Source organism: Cololabis saira, chromosome 4 (genome assembly GCF_033807715.1).
Source record: "Cololabis saira isolate AMF1-May2022 chromosome 4, fColSai1.1, whole genome shotgun sequence".
NCBI classification, from domain to species: domain Eukaryota; kingdom Metazoa; phylum Chordata; class Actinopteri; order Beloniformes; family Belonidae; genus Cololabis; species Cololabis saira.
In genome coordinates, this window is record NC_084590.1 from 8,622,183 (window position 1) to 8,643,995 (window position 21,813).

General features: G+C 41.9%; 1 protein-coding gene across 3 annotated transcripts in view; it reads left to right on the forward strand.

Annotated features, from left to right (window-relative positions):
- pxylp1 (2-phosphoxylose phosphatase 1) overlaps positions 1–21,445 on the forward strand; it is a 417,866-nt gene extending 396,421 nt beyond the window's left edge. For 2 of the 3 annotated variants that reach the window (XM_061718761.1, XM_061718758.1), the window contains 4 exons: positions 5,324–5,512; positions 7,604–7,730; positions 18,298–18,437; positions 19,301–21,445. In XM_061718761.1, coding sequence (XP_061574745.1) covers positions 5,347–5,512; positions 7,604–7,730; positions 18,298–18,437; positions 19,301–20,319 — 1,452 coding nt within the window. In that variant the 5' untranslated portion in view covers positions 5,324–5,346 and the 3' untranslated portion in view covers positions 20,320–21,445. Of the gene's footprint in view, positions 1–2,175; positions 2,276–5,323; positions 5,513–7,603; positions 7,731–18,297; positions 18,438–19,300 lie in introns of those variants that run through there. The other variant, XM_061718760.1, reaches the window with a different exon arrangement.
- The last annotated feature ends 368 nt before the right edge of the window (positions 21,446–21,813 follow it).

Here is a 21,813-nt window from a genome sequence, read left to right on the forward strand (position 1 = left end):
AAGATTATTTAGATTTGCTTTGCTCTTAATTAGGGGACTCTTCATGTTGTTTGTTTATTGCTGCACTTCAGTTCTCCTTTTTTTTTTTGTCAGTACCACTGGAGTAGAAAACTGCCGTCATCATTTATTCATTACACACAGACAGAATTGAACCATTACGCAGGAAAAGCAAAGAAGGGAAGCTTCTCATGTTTTATAGATGTTCAGCTTCTGTTTTTCTTTCACTTTGCTGCCATCGCTTGCTCCTCTCATTAGTCTGCTTTATTGTCCTTCCTTCATGCTGATCTGTCTTACTCCCATCCATTATTTTATTGCATTTCAGTTGTTGTAAAAGCCCCTCCATATGTTTATTGCTCTTTGAGAATCGGCACATTGAAAGACTGAGTGGTTATTGATGCTGCTGGATGACAAAAATCAATCTCTTATTCCAAGTTTGTCATTGCACGGCTTCTGACGCAGTTGGAAACAGCAGTTTCACTCGTCTGACATCCAGGGGAGTCCCAGAGGACGTGACGGAGGACAGAAGTGCTTAAAATGACTTAAAAACAGGAACGATTTTGAGAAAACCACAGATCTTGAGCTCGATGGCAGCTGAGTGTTACATGAGTGTTGTAACGTGGACATGAATGTTATAAAATTATATAAAGGTGCTATTAATGAGAGATTTAAGTGATGTTGTGGGAGTGGATTCCCAGTTTCAGAAGTTATATTCATGGGAAACCTTTTGGTTTGGGATTTTACAAAGTTTAAAACATGGTTTTATTAAAAAAAAAAAGGAAAAATAAAAGTAATACCTTTGTGTTTGTACCCTTTAATCCATGAATCTGGCTTAATATTGGCCTTTTATTTAACTGACATCAGCCAGTGCTTCCTCTCAAGCTCATTAACAAGCACGTTCACATGCAAGCACTCCTCTGTTGTTAAAGCTGTAACTGCCATTGTTTACTGTATGTAAGCACTTGCACTGCAACTAGTGGAGAAGACGGGATAGCAGCTGATTATCGGTTTAAATTAAAGGCAGTTGGACTTAACAGTGACCCGTACAGTTACCAAGAACCAGTGGTCCATGGACATTAATATTTGGCTAAGAATCCAGTTTCTGATATTTATATGTACTTCATTTCTACGCCGGGGAAATACACGAAGCAAAACTTGAAGGCTTACAAAAGTCTTGATGCTTGGTCCGACTTCAAGGCAGGATTTGTTGTAGAAATTAAAGTGATGAGGACACCAAACTTTATGATTTGTCCGTTTAACGTTAACTACCCAAAAATCCAACATTACCTGATACAAAATGGGAACCACAAATCCACGTTTTGGTGCCTGGAATCCAGTTGTTTCTGTGAATTGCAGTGATCCATTTGTCTCTCTTAAGCTTGTTTTTCAGCAGTCTGTAAAACGATAACTCGGATTTCTTGCTAAATCTATGAGTACAGTCGATCGTACAACAGCTCTTTCCCATTTTAGATGTTTTCAAGTTGCTCAAACTGAAAGTTTAAGCTGACACTCAGTCTTTCTGACACTCAGTCTTTCTGTCACTCAGTCTTTCTGTCACTCAGTCTTTCTGACACTCAGTGGGCGTAACCTGCTGTGAAGTCGTATCTGTGACGTCATGGGCATTGCCTCTATTAAGAGCAGAAAAATGAGGATCAACCCAACATACAGGCCAAACCTCTAAGCTCTGTCCTCTGAACACTGGCCGTAGAAAAGCCTTGATCAGTTTAGCTCGGATGCTGAGATTTGAATCTGTGCCAATTTACACTCTTCAAGTTCAAACACCGAGCTGCTGTCGTGTGTTAAGACAAAAACATGTGTTTTTACTCTTTCCCCCACTAAAGCCACCACACCAAAGAGTTTTCTGCTGTGTGATCTTACAACCCTCACTCCATATTTGGGTTTTTGTCCGTGGGCACACACCTCTTGTTTCCAGTAATAATCAGTGTGTGTGTGTGTGTGTGTGTGTGTGTGTGTATTTCCTTTCATCTCAGTTGTCCTGCAGCGTTTTCTCTGCGTGGCATTTGGAGCGCTCTTTAGTGCTGACCATGAAGTCACAAGACGGCCATTGTGCGGGCGGCTGTGACTGAGTTGAGCTGTAAAAGTTTGGTTAGCCTGGGCAGGCATGTGTGGGGAGGCGGCCGTGGCCGGGGCACCGGGTGGGGGGGGGTTTGGTCATGAATGAGCTCCAGTGTTCGCAGCCAGACCTCAAGTTGCAGAGCATTCGTCAAAATGGTCTCCACCGTCGCTGCACCCCTTCTCTTCTTTTTCTTTATATCTGGTGAGTTGATGCACATTTTTTAATGAATGTTTTGAACTTCTTTTTTTTTTCATTAATGCTCCTAATGCTTGGGGTTTATTTTTCTTAAGCCGACAGCAGTCTAGCTGGGTGTTTTTCCTGGCATTGACTTGAGGCTGAACTTGGCTTAACTTCGTTATTTATTGTACTCTTGTGTCCAGCTGATGCTTTTTTTTTTTTTTTCTTTCTCTGTGCTTCACTAAATTTGTGAAGTTTATCTCAAGAATCACTTTAATTGTTTGTAGATCTTACATAGCCACCAATTGACTTGCGTCATGGAGTATTTATTAAGGCTGTACTGATGCTATTCTGGGATATTGGTCTCTTTTTGAGGGGGTATGAAGCAGAGGTTTGGAAATATTTTGGGTTAAACCTCGTTAACGAGAGTAAAAGCTAACTGCAAACTAATATCTGGTGGTCAGCCAGTGGGGAATGTTTGGTGAGCCAATGGCAACTATGCAGGGTTTTTTTTGTATTCTTTTCATCTGATTAAATACAAGGCTTTTATATATATTTGGCTTCTCTTGATCATGTTTGTTCTCTTGGAGGTCCTTTTTTTTTACTTTCTCTTTTATGTGGAGTAAAATGGTGTTGAGAATAATAGATGAGGGATAATTATTATTAGTGACAAGTATAAACTTTCAGGGCAGGAGACCCCTGTGTTCATATTTATTAATCCTGCTGGATTTATACACACACATACATTAGTGTGTGTGTGTGTGTGTGTTTATGCATGGGTGCATCCCCCTTGCTAACGCATTGGCAGTATCAACAGTATTGCTGATCATTTCATCAATATTCCAATAATAAATAATTAGATAATTGTTCTGAGTTTCATATGAAAAACAATTGTCCACTGTAGATGCTGTGGAAAAAAAAATGTTCCCAATTATTTTATTCCAAAATGATCAGTGCTTTTCATATTAATGGTGCACACACATATTGTGTGTGTGTGTGTGTGTGTGTGTGTGTGTGTGTGTGTGTGTGTGTGTGTGTGTGTGTGTGTGTGTGTGTGTGTGTGTGTGTGTGTGTGTGTGTGTGTGTGTGTGTGTGTGTGTGTGTGTGTGTGTGTGTGTGTGTGTGTGTGTGTGTGTGTGTGTGTGTGTGTGTGTGTGTGCTGGGGCTGCCGTCAGTTATCAGCAGTAATGCCAGCTAGCTGGATCGGTATGATGAACGATCTCAGCGGTCAAGCAGGCGCCGGCCAAAAGAGAGTTTGCATCGGAGACGGCTGCAGCCAGCCAAGATTGAAATTTGCAGGAAATAAAGAGAAAGAAGAAAACCCGTTTAATATTGATGTAGTTTCTTAGACGCCGACAGTTGAGGAGACTGAGTGGGACTGAAGAGTGATGCCAGAGTGGCCACAGATCTGCTGGACGGACAAGTGTCCACTTAGCTTTTCACATACCACAGGTGGTTTTATGCCTCACTACGATGCAACATGAGGGAAAACCCGGCTCGCCCCCGGCTGGCTGGCTCGCACTTACCTGACGGTTGTTACCTAACTGAAGTGTGTTCAGGAGTCGTGATTTTTGGATGGTTAAAAGGAGGAGGCTGAGCATTTATGGTTTTATGTTTTCAAAATTCATCGCATTCTTGCAAAATGTCCAGGCAGCTATATACTGTACCATAAACTGCAGTCATTGATTTTCTTTGGATCCAGCGTTGTGTTATGAATGCTCCTTTGTCAGCATCTGTGTCTCACTTTGGTTGTGTTTGGATAGAAAATTAGATTTTTAGTGTGCAGCTCACAGCCAGTTTGCTGCGGCTGCAGCTCTGCACGGCAACGCTGCACGGCAACACGCTGCAGCCTTCAACAACACTCTGCACTGAAATGTAGCTCTAATTTCTGCAACGCACCACTAAATTTAACACTAATCATACAGATAAAGTTGCTTTGTTGGTCTGCAAGTCTGCAGCTCGCATTGTTTGTGCAAAATACCAGAGGAGGAGAAGGCGTGGGAATAAAGTTAGGAGAAAATCGATGCAGACACGAGAGTTGAATTATATTATTATCTTATTTTGTGATCTTTATCCTGTTGGGGAAAACTAACCTGATGGATTTAACAGCCTGCCTAGTACTGCTGCACAATACATATGTTCTTCCTCCTGGCTTTTATTTGGTTTGGCTGAAATGATGTTGTATTGATTTCCAGAGACATTTAGATTCCCTGTAATATCTATTTATTAGTGTGCTCTGTTGAAGCAGACAAACACAGTAAAGCTACATCTGCATGAGATTCAAAGCGATACTCATGACACTATTTATCTGGGCTGCAGATCTCTCAGTCGCCTCGTGATGAGAACAACACAGAGGAGCTTTGAACTCTTGGGATCATCATTTCTCATTCAGTCTCTAATTATGAGTCTGAAAGTTGTAAAAGGAACGAGAAGCGGCAGCTTTCTGCATTAATAATCAGCGGCCCTCTCTCTTTCTGCAGCAGGGTGTGATGTTTGCACAGTTCTCTTTCCAGCTTGGATTTCTGGTGCAATATGTAAAAAGGGGATTTGGATTCCCAGTTTTCCTTAAAGGTTCGGTTTCTTTTTCTTCATAGTTGGATGATTGTAAATGGTTTTTCCAGTTCCCACGACGGCTCTGTTCTTGTTGCACCTTTTCTCTGGCGGTTCACAGGTCACCGGTGCCTAAGCAACACCGTGGAAACACTGAAGGATTTGGACTTACCGAGCCGTTGACATGGAGATGAATTGTGATGGAATTTCTTTACTCGATTTGTATTTGTCTCCTGCTCAATCCGTTGTCCACAGTAATCTTTCCTTCTCCATTATTTGAAAACCAGTCCAGGTTTTAGTTCCATTTTTCATGCATTTTTCCCACTTTTATCCAACCTGGAAGAGCCCAACTATCGGATACGTTTCTGTGAAGTTTTGACGGTAAATTGGAGAAAAACACAGCCTTGTTTCCTTCTCTGTGCAATGTAAGAGCCAGAACTGTTCTTTTTCCATTTGATTACTTCTCTCTTTCTCTCCCTTTCCTCTTTAAATCGGTCCTGATGCCGTCGTCTTCCTCCACAGTGAACCTGATCCCTACCTCTCCCATGATGGAGGAGCGGCGTGTCCACGGCCTGGATGAGGGGATCAGGGGGGCTCTGGGGAAGAGCAGGAAGCGAGTGTTCCCAGTGCCTCACACCCAGGAGCCCAGCCCCATAAATGAGGCTTACAGCTACTGCAACACTCCCAACCGCACCGAGCAGGCCTGGGAGGGTAAGAGTCTAACATCAACCTATACATTTACAGTCTAGCTAAGACATGGAGAAGAGCCGTCCCTCCACTGCTACAAGCAGGAGCACATTTATTCAACAACTGCATTCAGTACACCCGAGTACACCAGGACTCTGGAAGTTGTGGGGGTTTGGTAAGAAGGTGTTGTCTTAAATGTATCACCTGTGATGCTGCAGTCTTTCTTTCTTTCGAACATCACGGCAGTAGGGATGGGAATTGAGGAGATTTTTCCGATTTCTATTTTCGATTCTCTTTAACGATTCGATTCTCTTATCGACTCATTTGGAAATAAGGAGAACAAACAGGTCGATTAGCATCAACTTTGTTTTATATCTTTGAACAAAAAAATACAAGTGAGGTCAACAGTGATTAACAGCAGAGCTAACGTTGCTGCTAGGTTGAGAAGATTCACTCCAGACTCTGAACAGATCAAACACGCGACATTCGTTAAAAGTTATTGCATGCTGTGTATGCAAATGCTTTTGCATGTAGGGCTGCAACTAACGACTATTTTAATAGTCGACTAGTCACCGACTATTGAAACGATTAGTCGACTAATCGGATAATTTAGTATCAGGTTGCTTTAATTATGTGGCAAATGATAATAAAGACAAGAAAGATGGCAGTAGAGCCCTGATATAGCGGGACTGTTTTCTTCATCCCACTCCCGCCCGCATCCGCAAAACTCTGAGAATTCATGCCCACACGGCGCACAATAATAGAGATGCGTTGATTTAGTGTCTTCTCCCGTACTGCAAGAGAAATGTCCAGACAAATCTATCTGATTTAATATTAACATGATCATTGTGGAGTTTGATGGATAATTGACAGTTCATAGGCACCTGACTGAAAGTTGCAAATCCATCATTGTCATCATCACAAGCTTTTTCGCCTTTCGCGCATCAATTATGTGATTGAGGTTAGAGTGTAGCTGTGAGTGACTCAAATAACACTAATAAATAACATAAAATAAACAAAGTTATCGAATGAAACAAATTAATTTAACAAATGAAAATAGGCTTAATATCATACCAAGGCGAGTCTTTCTCTTTAAATGCATTACCGACGTGCTCCCGTGAAAAGCAAGGTCAGCTTTGCAAACCTTGCAAGTCATCTTTTAATTCGCCGTATGGAATTCATTGTCGACAATGTTGATTATCGATTTTTGTCGACAACGTCAACAAAATCGCTGCAGCCCTATTTGCAAGTTGCTAGTGTTTCCTCCCTTTGTTGAAATGTCCACATTGCAAGTATTGCAAGTTGCCCTGTTGTCATCCTTTTGGGTAAAATGTAACCAAACCTTCGAGCGTTTATGCCGCTTTGTCACCATGTTTTCCTGCTGGGCGCCGTTACGCACGTTGCCTAACTAGGCAACGTGCGCATCCGCGTCCACTGGAATTGATAAGGGAATCGTTTGCAAAAAAGGCAAACGATTCCAAGGAATTGAAACACTGGGAACCGGTTCTCAACAAGAACCGACCATTAGTGTTTTCATCTTCGGATGGCCCTTAAAAAACATTTGAGGTGGTGGAATTTTTGCTCAGCCTCAGCAATTCTCAGTAATTCAGTGAAAATCTGAATTCATGTTATCTCATTCCAAGCTTCCATGTACGGAAGAGTATTAAGGCAGGGGAAAAATTAAAATAATATTTTAGAAGATTTTTTTTTTCTTTATGCACTTCGAGAAAAAAGTTGAAATGTATTACAACTTTATTCTCGAAATTTCGACTTTATTCACGAAATTTCGACTTTATTCTTGAAATTGTATTTCAACATTAATCGACATTTCGACTTTTTCCTCAACATTCTTTTCTCAAAGTGCACAATAAAAAAAAATTCCCCTCTCAAATATTTTTTCTCCTGCCTGGCCCTAATACTCCTCCGTATCCATGAAACAGGTATTTATACTGTATGTCACTTATCTTCCACATGTTATAGCCCTTTGATAATTTAGCTTATGTATTTGTAACATTTCAAATACTGTTCATTTAATAGCCTGACCGTTCAAAGCCATAGCGTCTCAAGCATACATTTGATCCTTTGGTTTATCATTATTATGTCCTCTCCTGACAGGTCACAGTCCTGCCGACTACAAGCTGCTGTCCGTCCAGGTGATGATTCGACACGGTGACCGATACCCACTTTACTCCATCCCCAAAACCAAGCGACCCGCCATCGACTGCACCCTGTCACCCAGAAGGTAAACACACCACCATGTTTATGTTGATACTTAGCTTTACTTACAGGGATGTAAGTTCATACAAGCGTAGCCTTAGAGGCGTATATACCATCTGTCATCTCACCAACTCATCAGGGCTGGGGATCCATTCAAATGTCAAGAATCGATTCCAATTCTTAACATTCAGAAATCGATTATCAAGATTTGATTCGATTCCGATATTTGTTTGGGTTAGTGTTATTAAAACTGTTTTTTGAGCTGTTGTATGAATTATATGACTGTAGTTCTGCAACCTATTAATACTAGTATTATATTGAGATTCAACAGCAAGTATTGCAGCTAATGATGCTGTAAGGACCAATCAGCTCCCAGAATGCTGATAGAACTGAAACAGAAACATCGTGGGGCAAAATTACCAAACAGATCCAGGGAGGAAACAGAGATGGATGAAATCAGTTTTATTTTTTCCCCACATTCTGTTTTAATTTTTTCCATTTTCGGTATATTTCGGTTTTTAAATTTTGAGAATTTGGGTTTGAGCATTTTATGCAAATTTAACCCCAAGACAGTATATAAAGTAATGAAATATAGACAATTTATGCAATTATAAATGAAAACTTTAATGTTTTTATACTTTTAAACATATTTAAAGGCAAAAACATGGCACCAGTTATTCTTGTGTCCAACAAAACATTCCTTTTTTGGGCATAAACAAAAAAACACCAAAAGTTATAATGTAAAGATGAAAAAAAATCGATCTTTAGACATACAAATCGATTTTTAGGAATTAATATGAGAATCGATTTAGAATCGAATTTTCAACACAGGCCTACATTCCATACTAAATTATTAAAGATAAATGATGTACTTCTTTAGTTGTAATGGTTCAGTTACACCTGTTATCTGTGGGGTAAGGCAACACCAAAGATCACTTGTATGAGATAAAAGGAACATCTGTAGTTTACTGTAAATGGCAATAAAAATGCACAGTTGAAGAAAAAAAATATTTTTTTTTTAATTAGATTCTTAACACTAAAAGTTTATGCCCACATTTTTTTAATTACACCACCAGAGTAGAGGGCCTTGCGCATAATCTGACTTCTCAAGCGGTGACCTTCTTTCAGCCACATCTGTCTAGTTCACAGGGAGTTGACACACTTCCTTCCCGCCTTAATTACATGTATTTGGTTCAGCGAGGTTTGAACAGATTTGAGTGGAACTCCACTCTTTCCGTGCTTTTGTGGGGGGCTTTCTGTTATTTCCAAGCAAATGTAAACTTTTATGGACTTGCTGCCCAACCTCGATAAACGAGAGCGAAACAAAACTGCATGTTGGATAGCAGCTGTCAGAAAATGAGCCGTGTCAGAAAGAAAAGGACTCTGGGTTATTTTGAGTGCTGTTTTAATGTTTCATGCTTTTTCAAAAGACTTATGGCAGTTAATGTGCAACACACTTGAAGAGTCAGGACTTATGTTCGGCACAAAATACACGTGAAAGTCCCTTGATTTTGTAGTGATATTGCAGCGTTGGTCTGGTTTTCTGTTCCTGTGTGCCGGTGTTCAGGTGCAAACATGCACATGTGCTCATAAACGCATCTACGTGCTTGTTTGCTCTGAGTCTGACCGTTTTCATCCAGCACGGTTCAACCGGGAGAGAGTGGGGGCAGAACAAGCACATGCTCCGATGAAATAGCATCTTTTATTCATCATGCGTGGCGTTCTCTTCTCTTCTTTTCCTCTCTCTCTGTCCCGGCTCACTCAGAGACCCTGTTGCTCGGTCGGAAGGGCTGGATGACAGTTCCTGATGTTTATTAGAAACGGCTCTCCCTGCTTCACCCTCTGGTCTGCATCCATAAATTGATGTTATGATGAACGATCCAATAGAAAATTCGAGATTTACGATCCTAACTTGGACGTCACAAGTTTGAAATCAGCACCTTGACGTTCAGCTTTTCTTTGGATACGTCGGTTTCACTGTATGCAAACCTACATGTTGTAAATGCTGAAAATGTCCATATGGTCATTAGATCCGCCCTGACTGAATCCCCTGCGTCCGCCGTGCACCCGACTTTGGATTTTGCCAGTAACTTAATTTGGTACAAAGCTTTCACTGCAGCCATATCGGCTTTGCACATCTGGACAGAGGACGGACAGACTAATCTTTAGGGCTGGCGCTGTGTGCACAATAGCAGATTGGTACTTTGCAACTCGTATGCCTCCCACATTCATCTGCTCCACATTTCCAATACATTCTGATCTGAGTTCATTCAGCACACCAACGTCTTGTGGTGCAGGTAAAGTTGCTTCGTCAAGGAAAATTATGACTAAATATCGTCGTCAATTAACCTTTATCACCTGAGGGAGACGAGACGCAACGAAAATGCTGGACATGTGACGATAATGATAATTAAATATATAATGCAATATCGTAGATGGATGAAAACGAGACTAAAATGTAGATTACCGAATAAAAACTCTGCTAAAATGTGTCTTCATTTTCGTTGGACGAGACGAAATGTTCTACCAAAGATCCTTAATGTCCATGTTTTCATTTGTTTCCTCTGGTTTAGTTCTGCTGCTGGTGACGTTAGTCCTCAATCCCAGTGCGGCCACAAAATCACAGGAAAAAATAAATATGTTGTAAACTCAAATTAGAGTCTTCTGTATCTGAATTGAATGTATTCTTGAGTCTATAAGGTGACAATAATATAATAATAAGATAACCTTGTTTGAATTGTAAAATTGGTTTGGCTAAATACAATCTTTGACTAAAATAAGACTAAAATGGTCAGACTTTTAGTCGACTGAAACTTGACACGACTAAAAGGAGAATGAACGTGACTTAAACTACTAAAAACTAAAATGATAACTTGACCCAAAGACTAGACTAAAACTAGAACTGAAACAGGCTGAAAACAACACTAGGTGGAGGTTAGCGCTTTAGCTGTTTATGCTCTAACATCTCAGACTCTAAAACTAAACGCACTATTACTGCTGACAATGTTCAAGGGTTCAGTGTTCACAGGGATATTTTACTGCAGCTTTGAAGACCCCCAAACATTATTTTGAAGTACTTTAGTTGAAAATGGTCTGTCTTGCCAGTCTTAACCAACCACCGTTACCGTTGTTAGATAATATGAATTGATGTGATTTTAGAGGAGAAGACTTAGATTATGTTGATGAATTGGTATTGAATTCAGATGCAGAGTACATTTCTAATAATGCAGTCCAAGACAAGCTTTTGGTCTACAATCGGGGCACTTGGGCGCACCTTTTGTTTTACCATCAAATGATCACATTTTAACTAATGGAAAAGACATCCAAGTGCATGAAAATAAATCATCCTTTTTCCACTCCATTTTGATGTTTTTATCTGTCTCTTTACGTGGGACATGTCATCACGTCCTCCAGCTAAACAGAAACCACTCTCCACATGTGGCAGCGCTGGCGGGAAGTGTGGGATCAGTGGCTGCTTTCCAAATGGCTCATTACCATACCAGCGTGTAATGATTTTACCAAATGTTGCCTCGTGTGCAAGAAGGGAGCAGTTCCACAGCTTTCACTATGTGAGACGGTACGCTTCCTTCAGGGAAAATGCTCAAGTGACTGGTCTGCATGTCATTATATCGTGCAGCTCTACACATGTTCCTGGCTTCCAGTTGTACAGTAACCTTTACAGGAGCAGGCTACGTACCAACAGCAGTACGTACGGCATCATGCACTGTGTGTGCGACACGTAGGATGCGGTTTCTGGAAAGGTCAGTGTCCCTCCTCCTACCTGGAATGAATGTGAGCTCCGGCAGCAAACATCCCTCAGAGACTGTGAACGTCAGTGTTGTGCAAGTTCCTACTTCTCATGAACTAGTTCAAAGTTCAGTTCACATAGTTTAAAAATGAATATTTCACGTTCATAGTTCACCATTTTGGGGCAGCACGGTGGCTTAGTGGTTAGCACTGTTGCCTCACAGCAAGAAGATCCCCGGTTCAACTCCCAGGCTCAGCAGGGTCTTTCTGTGTGGAGTTTGCATGTTCTCCCCGTGCTTGCGTGGGTTCTCTCCGGGTACTCTGGCTTCCTCCCATAGTGTGAGTGTGCATGGTTGTGTGTATAATATATGTGGCCCTGCGATAGACTGGTGACCTGTCCAGGTGAACCTGCCTCTCACCTGAAATGAGCTGGGATAGGCTCCAGCAGACCCCCGTGACCCTGGAAAGAGGGTTTTCACTTTGAACTAGTTCAAATTCAGTTCATTTCAATATTTTTAGGTGAGAAGTACAAATGAAACGCCCCCCTATCCTAAAACTGTTCACTATACAATCATGTATTATAGTGGATTTTCAACTTTACTCAGGCTGTAAATCTCCAACATTGTAGTCCATTATCAGTTTATCTACCTGTTGCAGGTAAATCCTCCCCCTGAAGGAGCAGCAGTGACTGGGGTCGTTTGGGGCTGTTGGGTCTTCTTGGTCTTTCCTGATCACTTTGTTTGATTGTCATGGAATTGCAGATATTTTCTCACACGGATGCTTTAACTCCACATGACGTTTCAAATGTGAAGTTGACGAGACAGACGCTCGGACTTATTTTCTCAGCGCAGGTCGACATAATTTGCACATTTTACCGTCTGACTCTTTGGGAGACGAAGTGTAAAATTCCTGCAGATAATGATAAGTGGATCATCATCTGCGTCTGCAACGTCTCTCTCTCCACTGGTCATGTAAAGATGCACCGGGCTCGGGCCGCCGTTGCCATGGAGATGGTGCCCGTTGTTACGCTAGTGTATGCGTTGCATTGTGGGTAATGTAGTGTGGAGTCGTCGTCTCGTTGAGTATTTTAAATGTGCGCGCCGCCGGCTGGTAAAATGAGAAGGATTATTCTGTAATAATTGGACCTAAACAGTGAAGCTGAAACTCACATAATCTGAACAGTTCAAATTCCAGTTTGTGATCTGCAGAATGAACAAGTTCAAGTTCTTTATTTGCAAATATGTTGCGTTCAGTTCAACGTTCTCACAGAAATGAACGTGATCAATGAACGTGTTCATGCACAACAATGGTGAATGTGTGGGCAAACATGGGTGACGTTGGCTGGTTGACAGGAAGGTCTGCTGCGTTAAGGGGTGGATATTCTTGCTGTTTGAGCCTGCGTTTCTGTCCGTTCGTGTTCACAACCAGCTGCAACGTCGCTCGCATAGCACGCAAGGAGAACGCGTCGTACCGGCGGTAACCGACTGGGGTTTGCAGAGCCAGAGTTGGAAAAGTAATAAAATATTTGATAGTAGTATAATAAACCAGCTGGTGGAATAAAGATAAATAAACAAGACAGCAACTCTGGATGGAGAAGAGATCACTGCTCTGCTTTTCTTGTGATTTCGTAAATCAGAGATGGTTTGTCAGGCCGTTCAACCAGAGTCATCGTGAGACTGGAGAGCTCGTTCATCTTGCAGATGTACAACTGATGATGAGAAACCGTGGCGATATTTCTGCATTTGCTCAGTTTTGTTTGACGACTTGTTACATGGGATTGTCCCGCTGATTCAGCTCCAAACGGACCGCAGCAGAGAGCTGCTGTCATCCTGCGCTACCTGACGGGGACGAGGTGCAGCAGCAGCCAGGTGGAGAGTGCACGCATGTCGTCAGGAGATTAATTTACCGGAGTGACTACTTGCACCAGGGTACAAATAGCAAGCCCCATCAGCTGAGCTATTCACACCCTGTTGACATATGAACATACATATGAAACAATATTAAAACAAATGCGTTGCGCATGTGCACCAGCGTGTCTGCACTGGAAGGCGCAATTTCATTTCAATTTTCATTCGTTCACATTTCACTGCCCTGTGATGAAGAAAATCATTCTGAAACGGAATTCAGAGGTAACGTTACGCTTTGTATTTGTACGGAGGAGTATTAGGGCCATGCAGGAGAACAAATATTTGACAGGGGAAGATTTTTTTTTTATTGTGCACTTCGAGAAAAAAGTTGAATTGTCGAGATTAATGTTGAAATACAATTTCAAGAATAAAGTAGAAATTTCGTGAATAAAGTCAAAATTTCGAGAATGAAGTTGAAATACATTTAGACTTTTTTCTCAATTGTACTTCATCATTAATCTCGACATTTCGACTTTTTTCTCGACATTTCGACTTTTTTCTCGAATTGAAAAAAATAAAATGCGTGGCCACGCATTATTCAAATGTCACCAGAGGGGCTCCGTTAAAAAAAAAAAATCTTCCTCCTCTAAAATATTTTTATTTTTCTCCTTTCTGGCCCTAATACTCGCGCTATTACGCAGGATGAATGCGTCATGCGTCCTACTAGCCCACCGTGCCACAACGTTTAACAACACACACTTTGCACACTGTGAGCAAAGTCTGTGTCGATCGAGCAATGACTGAATAACCTCTGAATCCAGCTCAGACGTTTGATCAGTGGACTAAACCCCCCACCAGCATCATCACCGCTGCATTTTCCCACGAGCACAGACATAACAAGTACGACTCTATCTGCACCAGGACTGTGTTGATCTGCTGCCGCTGTTTGACCTGTGTCTCTGTGCAGCGGCAATGTCACAGAACTCTTCAAAACAGTCCGCAAGTTTCCGACATGGGACCGGGACCAGCGCCTTTGCGGCCAGAGCGAGAAGTTCAGGTCGCTTTCTGAACAGCAAGTATATTCGCCCCCTTAAAGTGAACATTGGCCACACACGCTTATGGCTTTGTCCTGCAGCATTGACCGCCCCCAGCCCTACCCAACACTTGAACATGCAAACTCTATTTTTAATCATAACTGTTAGTTCTGATCCATGAAGCTTAAACGCTTGAGAAAAGCCTTACTGTAAAAATGAATGTTATAGATGGAGGTTTTTGAGTTCCCATTAAACCAAGTCAGCTACAAATGTGAGACTAAAAGGTGAAGTAATGATGGCAACGCTTTGTCTAAATTCAGATTTAAATTTGTGCTGTTCAGGTTTGTGTTTTTTCATTATTTCTGTCCACTTGTTCAGGCCTAAAAATGGCCTAAATGGCAGTTAAGTTTCCTTTGTGATGAGATCAAGTGCTATTATTATTATTATTCTTTCTATTTTTATATTTTTGCCCAGACACCAAGTGGGACTCTGAGTTCCTGAGATGCTGCATGTCCTCTCTTTTCCCCTTTAGGTGGGTGGGTTTCCTAGCTTATCTGTTTCTGTGAGGAACTGGGGTCTTGGTACTTTACTCCGACCCAGAAACGACTACGGTATCATACCGAGGAGGACTGAGTTAAGTCTCATCGCTCCCTTTATTCACGTGATAGTTCTGTTCTGCACGGAGTCTGTTTCATGTTTGGGTTGGTCCTGACGGGGAGACGGTGCTGGTTCTCTCCTGCTCAGACCACAGTGTAATTACAGGGATCCGATGGAGTATACGCCCTGGGCTGGATCCTCCCAGAGAGGTGTGTGTGTGTGTGTGTGTGTGTGTGTGTGTGTGTGTGTGCGCGCGTGCGCGTGTCTGTGTGCGCACATTGGCACCAGCCTGCCGACCCACTGTCTCTGTCTGCAGTTAACTGAGCTCTTCTCAGCAGCAGGAAATGTCTCCTTTCTCTTTCCATTTCTTCTTCTACCAACACAGTTCGTATCAAGCCGTGTGTCTTTCTTTAACACAGGGTTCCTACGGGGGCTTGAAATGCTTGAAAGTGCTTGAATTTTAATGTTGTGTTTTCAAGGCCTGAAAAGTGCTTGAATTTTAGCTTAAGTGCTTGAAATTATAACTCTGTCTTTCACAAAATTGGGATCAGAGTTTATAGTTTAGTTATTACAAGGAGAAATAAAATCAGTAAGATGAAACATAACTAGATGTTTACAGCACGATACAATGTACATAATTGTGATAAAAGCAGAAAAAATAATTATGAATATATATATATATATATATATATATATATATAATGTGTGTGTATTCCTGTAGATATTTTACCCCAGCGATTAGGTGCTTGAGGATTTTGAAAATGACCCTTGAAAGTGCTTAAAGTGCTTGAATTGGACCTTGAAAAATGTGTAGGAACCCTGTTAACAGTTATTCCATGAATACTTATCTCACTATCCTCCTTCTCTTTTTTCCCAACACCATCTAGGTCCTCCTCTGTTAATCTGCCCGTTCACCGTATCCAGAATACTCCCTGCCCTCCTCACAAATCTCTGCCCCCTCCTTCAGTGATAATAATCCCGGTTTAATGTAATCAGGTTTAATAGTGTCTGGTTAGGAACAATGAACCTAATCGAGGGTTTTTGCCCACACTGGTGTCTCCATCTGCTGGCACCGAGTCTCCATAGTAGCCAATTAAAGTGGAATAGTCCCGAACTGCCGACAGCAGACTGATCTGCTTATGACGGAGCAGCGGAGAGCTCTGCTGAGGGCGCTGTCGTCCCTTCATGCCGGCACGCATCTCCAGTGTTTTCAGTGGCTTAGAGTGCATATTTGATAATCCCTTTTGCATATTAGGGCTTGATAATGCAGCAGCAGATGAGCGGTTAGGGGATATTCATGAAAATGGTTAATAAGGACAGATGTCGTATTATATTTGAATGTGGACATCAGATTAGGTCATGATTGGCAGGTACTGTAAAACAGTTTTTCTTGTTCTTGAACCTGTCCCTGATCACTATGGTAACAGTGTGCATGCACACGCACATCTCCCCTTAATCTGCTTGAGTTGAGCCATAGATTTAAAAAAAAAAAACAAAAACAAATCAACTTTAATCTTCGATCATTTGTGTCCTGCCGGATCATCGGCAGCCCCGCTTGCTTTTCCAGCCCGGTGGAGCTCACAGGAATCTGTGTCCCATGGCAATAATTCCTTCATCTTTTTATATCTCCATCTCTCCGATTCCCTCCCACACGTATTGAACAGTGTTGTCCTTGACCAGCGCCGTGCAGGAGAGACACCTGCTGGTGGAAGTGGAGAGCCCACACGTGTGGTAACCATTGTACTGTCTTTGAGCCAAAATTACCCAATTCTTCTGTCCTTCTTTCCTCCTGCCATGCTCTCTCCTTCCTTCTTCCCTTCCTCTTTTCCTCCTTTTTTACCCTCCTTTACTCCTTTTTCTTCCTACCTCCCTTCCGTCATTCGTTCCTTTATTACCTTCTTTGCTTTTCCTTCCTTCTTTCCTTATTTTATCCATTCCTCCCTTCCTCCCTCCCTTCTTTCCTTCCTTTCTCCCTTCCTTCCATCTTTTCTCCCTTCCTTACTCCCTTTCCTACTTCCTTCTTTTCTCCTTTCTTCCTTACTTCCTTCTTTCCTTCCTTCCATCTTTTCTCCCTTCCTTCCTTCCTTCTCTTCTCCCTTCACCCTCCCTTGACCCAAAGACAGCACAAGGGATAACAGCATGAACGTTCAAGGATTAAAAATAAGCTGAGAAGGAATAAAGGTCTCGCCACAGCATCTGCTAATATTGCTTTAAGAACCTTTAATTCTCCAATGATTTATTTTTCTATAGGTATGAAATGATGATGTGAATCTGGTAATTATTACCTGGACTGTTGTCTGTCAGAGGTGGAAGCCCCAAGACCGAGAACACAGTCCTCTGATTATAAATCTAAAGAAATGAGATGAGAGTATAACCATCAGCATGACATCAACCCTAACTCTGCTGCTACAGCGACAGTTGAAGGGTTAATGGAGACGTCTGAATATCCAGCACAACTGGACTGAATGAAGTGAAACAGGTTTTAACTTAAGTATGTCTCTACAACCTGAACAGCTGCACCGGTGGAAACGTGTCCACACAGCTCTGCAGCACCTGAGGGGAATGTCTGTTATTCTCGTGCATCTTGTCAGAGATGCCGACAAGATGTTTTTGTTCAAGTCCGTGTTGAATCTCTGGTTCGTCCTCTGATCTCCAATGTGTCGTCCAGTCCACTTAGATCACTCATAACATCTTCCATCTAATTAACCCTTTCAAGCAAGAAGTATTTAATAAAATAATGAAATATACTTTTTCAAATAGTTATTTACTTTTAAGGATTTTGAAATGTGAATTTAAGTGATCATATTTTTGAGCAATGAGTTCCACAAATGAATGCTGATGATCTGAAACTGTGTAGTTTCCCTCAGTTTTATGTATTCCTTTCATGAGATCATTAAAGCGTTTATCATTCATTTGTTGTGTACTTGACATATATTTTCAATTTTATCTGCATCCACTTGAGTAGAATAAGTGGATTTAAGGTTCTGCCTTAAAAGCATCCCTTAAATAGCACTTTTTGTTTAGTGCATTACATTGAATAGTTGTGGGATGACTTAGCAGAGTTTTCATTTTGTAATCTACACTTTAGTCATTTTTATTCATCTACGATATTGCATTATATGTTTAATTATCATTATCGTCACATGACCAGCATTTTTGTTGCGTCCCGTTTTCCTCAGGTGATAAATGTTAATTGGCCGCCATATTTAGTCATAATTTTCGTTGACGAAAGCAACTTTAGGTGACGCCACTAAGTTGAAGGCGTATTCCAATAAATGGGTGAATGTGTTCAACCAGGGAGGGCCCTCCAGGCATGTGGTGACCTGACAGTAATGCAGAGTTATTGATCATGTCCCCCCCCCCACAGGAAACCCTCCCACCCGCTGCTGAAGGCCTTCGTTGATCACATGGGCCAGGGTGGTCGTGCCCACTGGGAGTCTCCGCTGGGCTCGGTCGCCCGCCTCCCCACACACAGCAGCTGTGAGATGGGGGAACTCACCCAGACAGGTACTGGGAAAACACTCACCTTCTACCCGTGTTCGTAAGTCTTGTGAGTAGGGCTGGGGAACGATTCAAATGTCAAGAATCGATTCGATTCCGATTCTTAAGATTCAGAATCGATTATCAAGATTTGATTCGATTCCAATATTGATTTGGGTTAGTGTTATTAAAACTGTTTTTTTGAGCTGTTGCACGAATTATTTGACTCTGTAGTTATGAAACATATCAATACTAGTATTATATTGAGATTAAACAGCAAGTATTGCAGCTAATGATGCTGTAAGGACCAATCAGCTCCCAGAATGCTGATAGAACTGCTTTCAGAAACATCATCTGGGTCAGAATTATCAAACAGATCCAGGGAGGAAACAGAGACGGATGAAATTGCTTTTATTTTTTTCCCACATTCGGTTTTAATTTTTTCCATTTTCGGTCTATTTCGTTTTTTAGTATTTTATACAAATGTAACCCCAAGACAGTATATAAAGTAATGAAATATAGACAATTTATGCAATTATATCTGAGAACTTTAATGTTTTCATACCTTTAAACATATTTTAAGGCAAAAACGTGGCACCAGTTATTCTACTGTCCAACTAAACATTCCTTTTTTTAAGCGTAAACAATAAAATACCAAAAGCTGTAATGTAATAATGAAAAAAAAAAAAAAAATATCGATCTTTAGACATATGAATCGATTTTTAGGAATTAATATGAGAATCGATTTAGAATCGGAAAATCGTTTTTTTTTCAACACAGGCCTAGTTGTGAGTCTTTTTCTGGTTTCATTTCATGCAGTAGAGGCATTGTTTCTTTGTCATTAGATTCAAGTCCAAATGATCATCACATTTTCCCTTTCTCTCTTGCAGGTGTAGTGCAACATCTCCGCAACGGGCAGCTCCTCCACCACGCCTACAGGCGGCACGGCCTGCCCCCCCCGGACTGGTCGGCTCAGCAGGTCTGGGTGGAGACCACGGGTAAAAGCCGTACCCTGCAGAGCGGGCTGGCCTTCCTCTACGGCTTCCTCCCGGACTTCGACTGGACCAAGCTGACGGTGCGTCACCAGTGGAGCACGCTGTTCTGCGGCTCGGCGTGCGACTGCCCGGCCAGGAACCGGTACCTGGAGGAGGAGCAGCGCAGGCAGTATCAGCTCAGAGTGGCCGACACCAACCTGGAAAGGACTTACGCCAACATGGCGCGTACTCTAGGCCTCCCCCCCCGCCAGCTCCGAGCTGCAAACCCCATAGACTCCATGCTGTGCCACCTGTGCCACGGCCTCTCCTTCCCCTGCGTCCCCGCTGCAGACGGAGGGGCGGGCGGCTGCCTCACCATGGCCCAGTTCGCCGTGATCCGTCAGCAGCAGCTGGACGACGAGCTGGATCGGAGGAGAGTGGGACTGTACCGTAAATACGCCGTCCTGGCCATGTACCCTTACCTCAACAGAACTGCCGCCAAGATGGAGCGAGTGGCCAAAGGCGGCAAGGCCGGGCGCGCCGGAGCGGAGGAGGTGTTCACCCTCTCCTCCGCCCACGACGTCACCATCGCCCCGTTGCTCAGCGCCCTCGGACTCGGGCAGGCAAAGTTCCCTCGTTTCGCTGCTAGGATAGTGTTCGAGCTGTGGAAGAGCCCCCCCGCCACGCAGGAGCAGAGGCGGAAGAGAACTGGGAAAGGTGAGAAGTCAAAGGCCAAAGACGGGGAGCTGTTCGTCAGGGTGCTGTACAACGGAGAGGACGTGACGTTCCACACCGCCTTCTGCCACTCCCACCCCCGCCACGGCAGCCAGCCCCTCTGCCCGCTGAAAAACTTCCTGACTTTTGTCAGGAGAGGCATGTTCAGCGTTGTGAATGCCACTTCCTACAAAGAGGCCTGCTACGGGCGCCCTGGTTGACCAGGACGAGCACCACACTGCAAAAAACTCAATCTTAACAAGAATATTTGTCTTATTTCTAGTTAAAATGTCTCATTTTTAGTCAAAAAAAATTAATTACACTTAAAACACGACTCATCAATGGAAAAAAACAACAATTTTGACCTGCTTCAAGTAGATTTTCACTTAAAATAAGTAGAAAAAAGATTTTTTTGCTTGTAATGAGAAGATAAATCTTGTTCCACTGGCAGATTTTTCTACTTATTTCAAGTGAAAATGTACTTGAAACAGGTGAAAATTGTCAAATAACAAGTTATTTTTCTGGTAATGACTCTTGTTTTAAGTGCAATGAGATTTTTTGAATAAAAGTGAGACATTTTAACTAGAAATAAGACAAATATTCCTGGTAAGATTTTGAGTTTTTGCAGTGCAAGGACAGACAGTTGTCAGCTGGTAGCACTTCACTAGACTTTAAGTCTCGTTCCACTTTTCAAAAGTGTGCACTTTTGTGCTGTCGGTAGCCTCATAATTTCAGTTCTTCACATTCCTGAGCACAGCTGATCAGCAAACACACGTTACGGTTCATAAAGGTCTCTCATTCCTAACCACTGTCTTCTAACTGTCTTATCAGCTTTTCACGTTGTTGTTTTTTGTAATCTTAAGGAAATCTTTGTTAAATAACTAAAGGGAAGTTTGTCGGCACTTTATTCTTAGATCCCATAACACCTTGGAGTTGAAAGTTTCTTCATTCCTAAATGCCCGGAGGAAAAAAAAAAAGGTCATGCAGAAGATAAATACAATCCTGGATCATTCATTGGTCGGAAATAGTTTGTGTGCAATCAGAATGTACGTTGGGCTAGTTTTGTCCCAAAAACGTAATACTGTAACTTGTCATCAATCATTTTTGTGCTTCTAAGACTTGTTAATTTTCTTTTCATTATCTCCTTCTTTCTGAAAACTGATGCGGTACGTCTTGATTGACCCCTCCCCCTTACAAGATTTAGTTACAATTATGTATTTATATGTTTTGGTGCTATAACTGATTAATTTGAACTTTGTTTTTGATGGAGACTCTGATAAATGTTCACTTTGAACAGACATTTATACTGTAAAGCACATTATTAAAATAAATACTCAGATGTTTTCAGCATTGCTTTTTAATGACTGTCCTGCTGGGTAAAAGAACAAAAATGCACACAGAAGTATATCTACTAGTGTTCTTCCTCATTCCAATAAAGTTGGGAAAATGTGAACAAAAACAGAAGGCAAAGATTTGCAAATCTCATGAATCACATTTTGTTTTTCACAATATTAGAAACCCCAAATGTTTTAGACTGAGAAAAAGATGGATGACTGGCCTGGAGGCGGCCGGCTCAGCATCTTCCCTAACTACTGCTTACCTTCTTTACCTGCTGCTGCATGTTGCAGTATGCACTTTAACTAGTGCTGCCAAGCGATTAAAAAAAGAAACTGAATGATTAATTAAGATCTGTCATTAATTAATAAAAGCTTTTT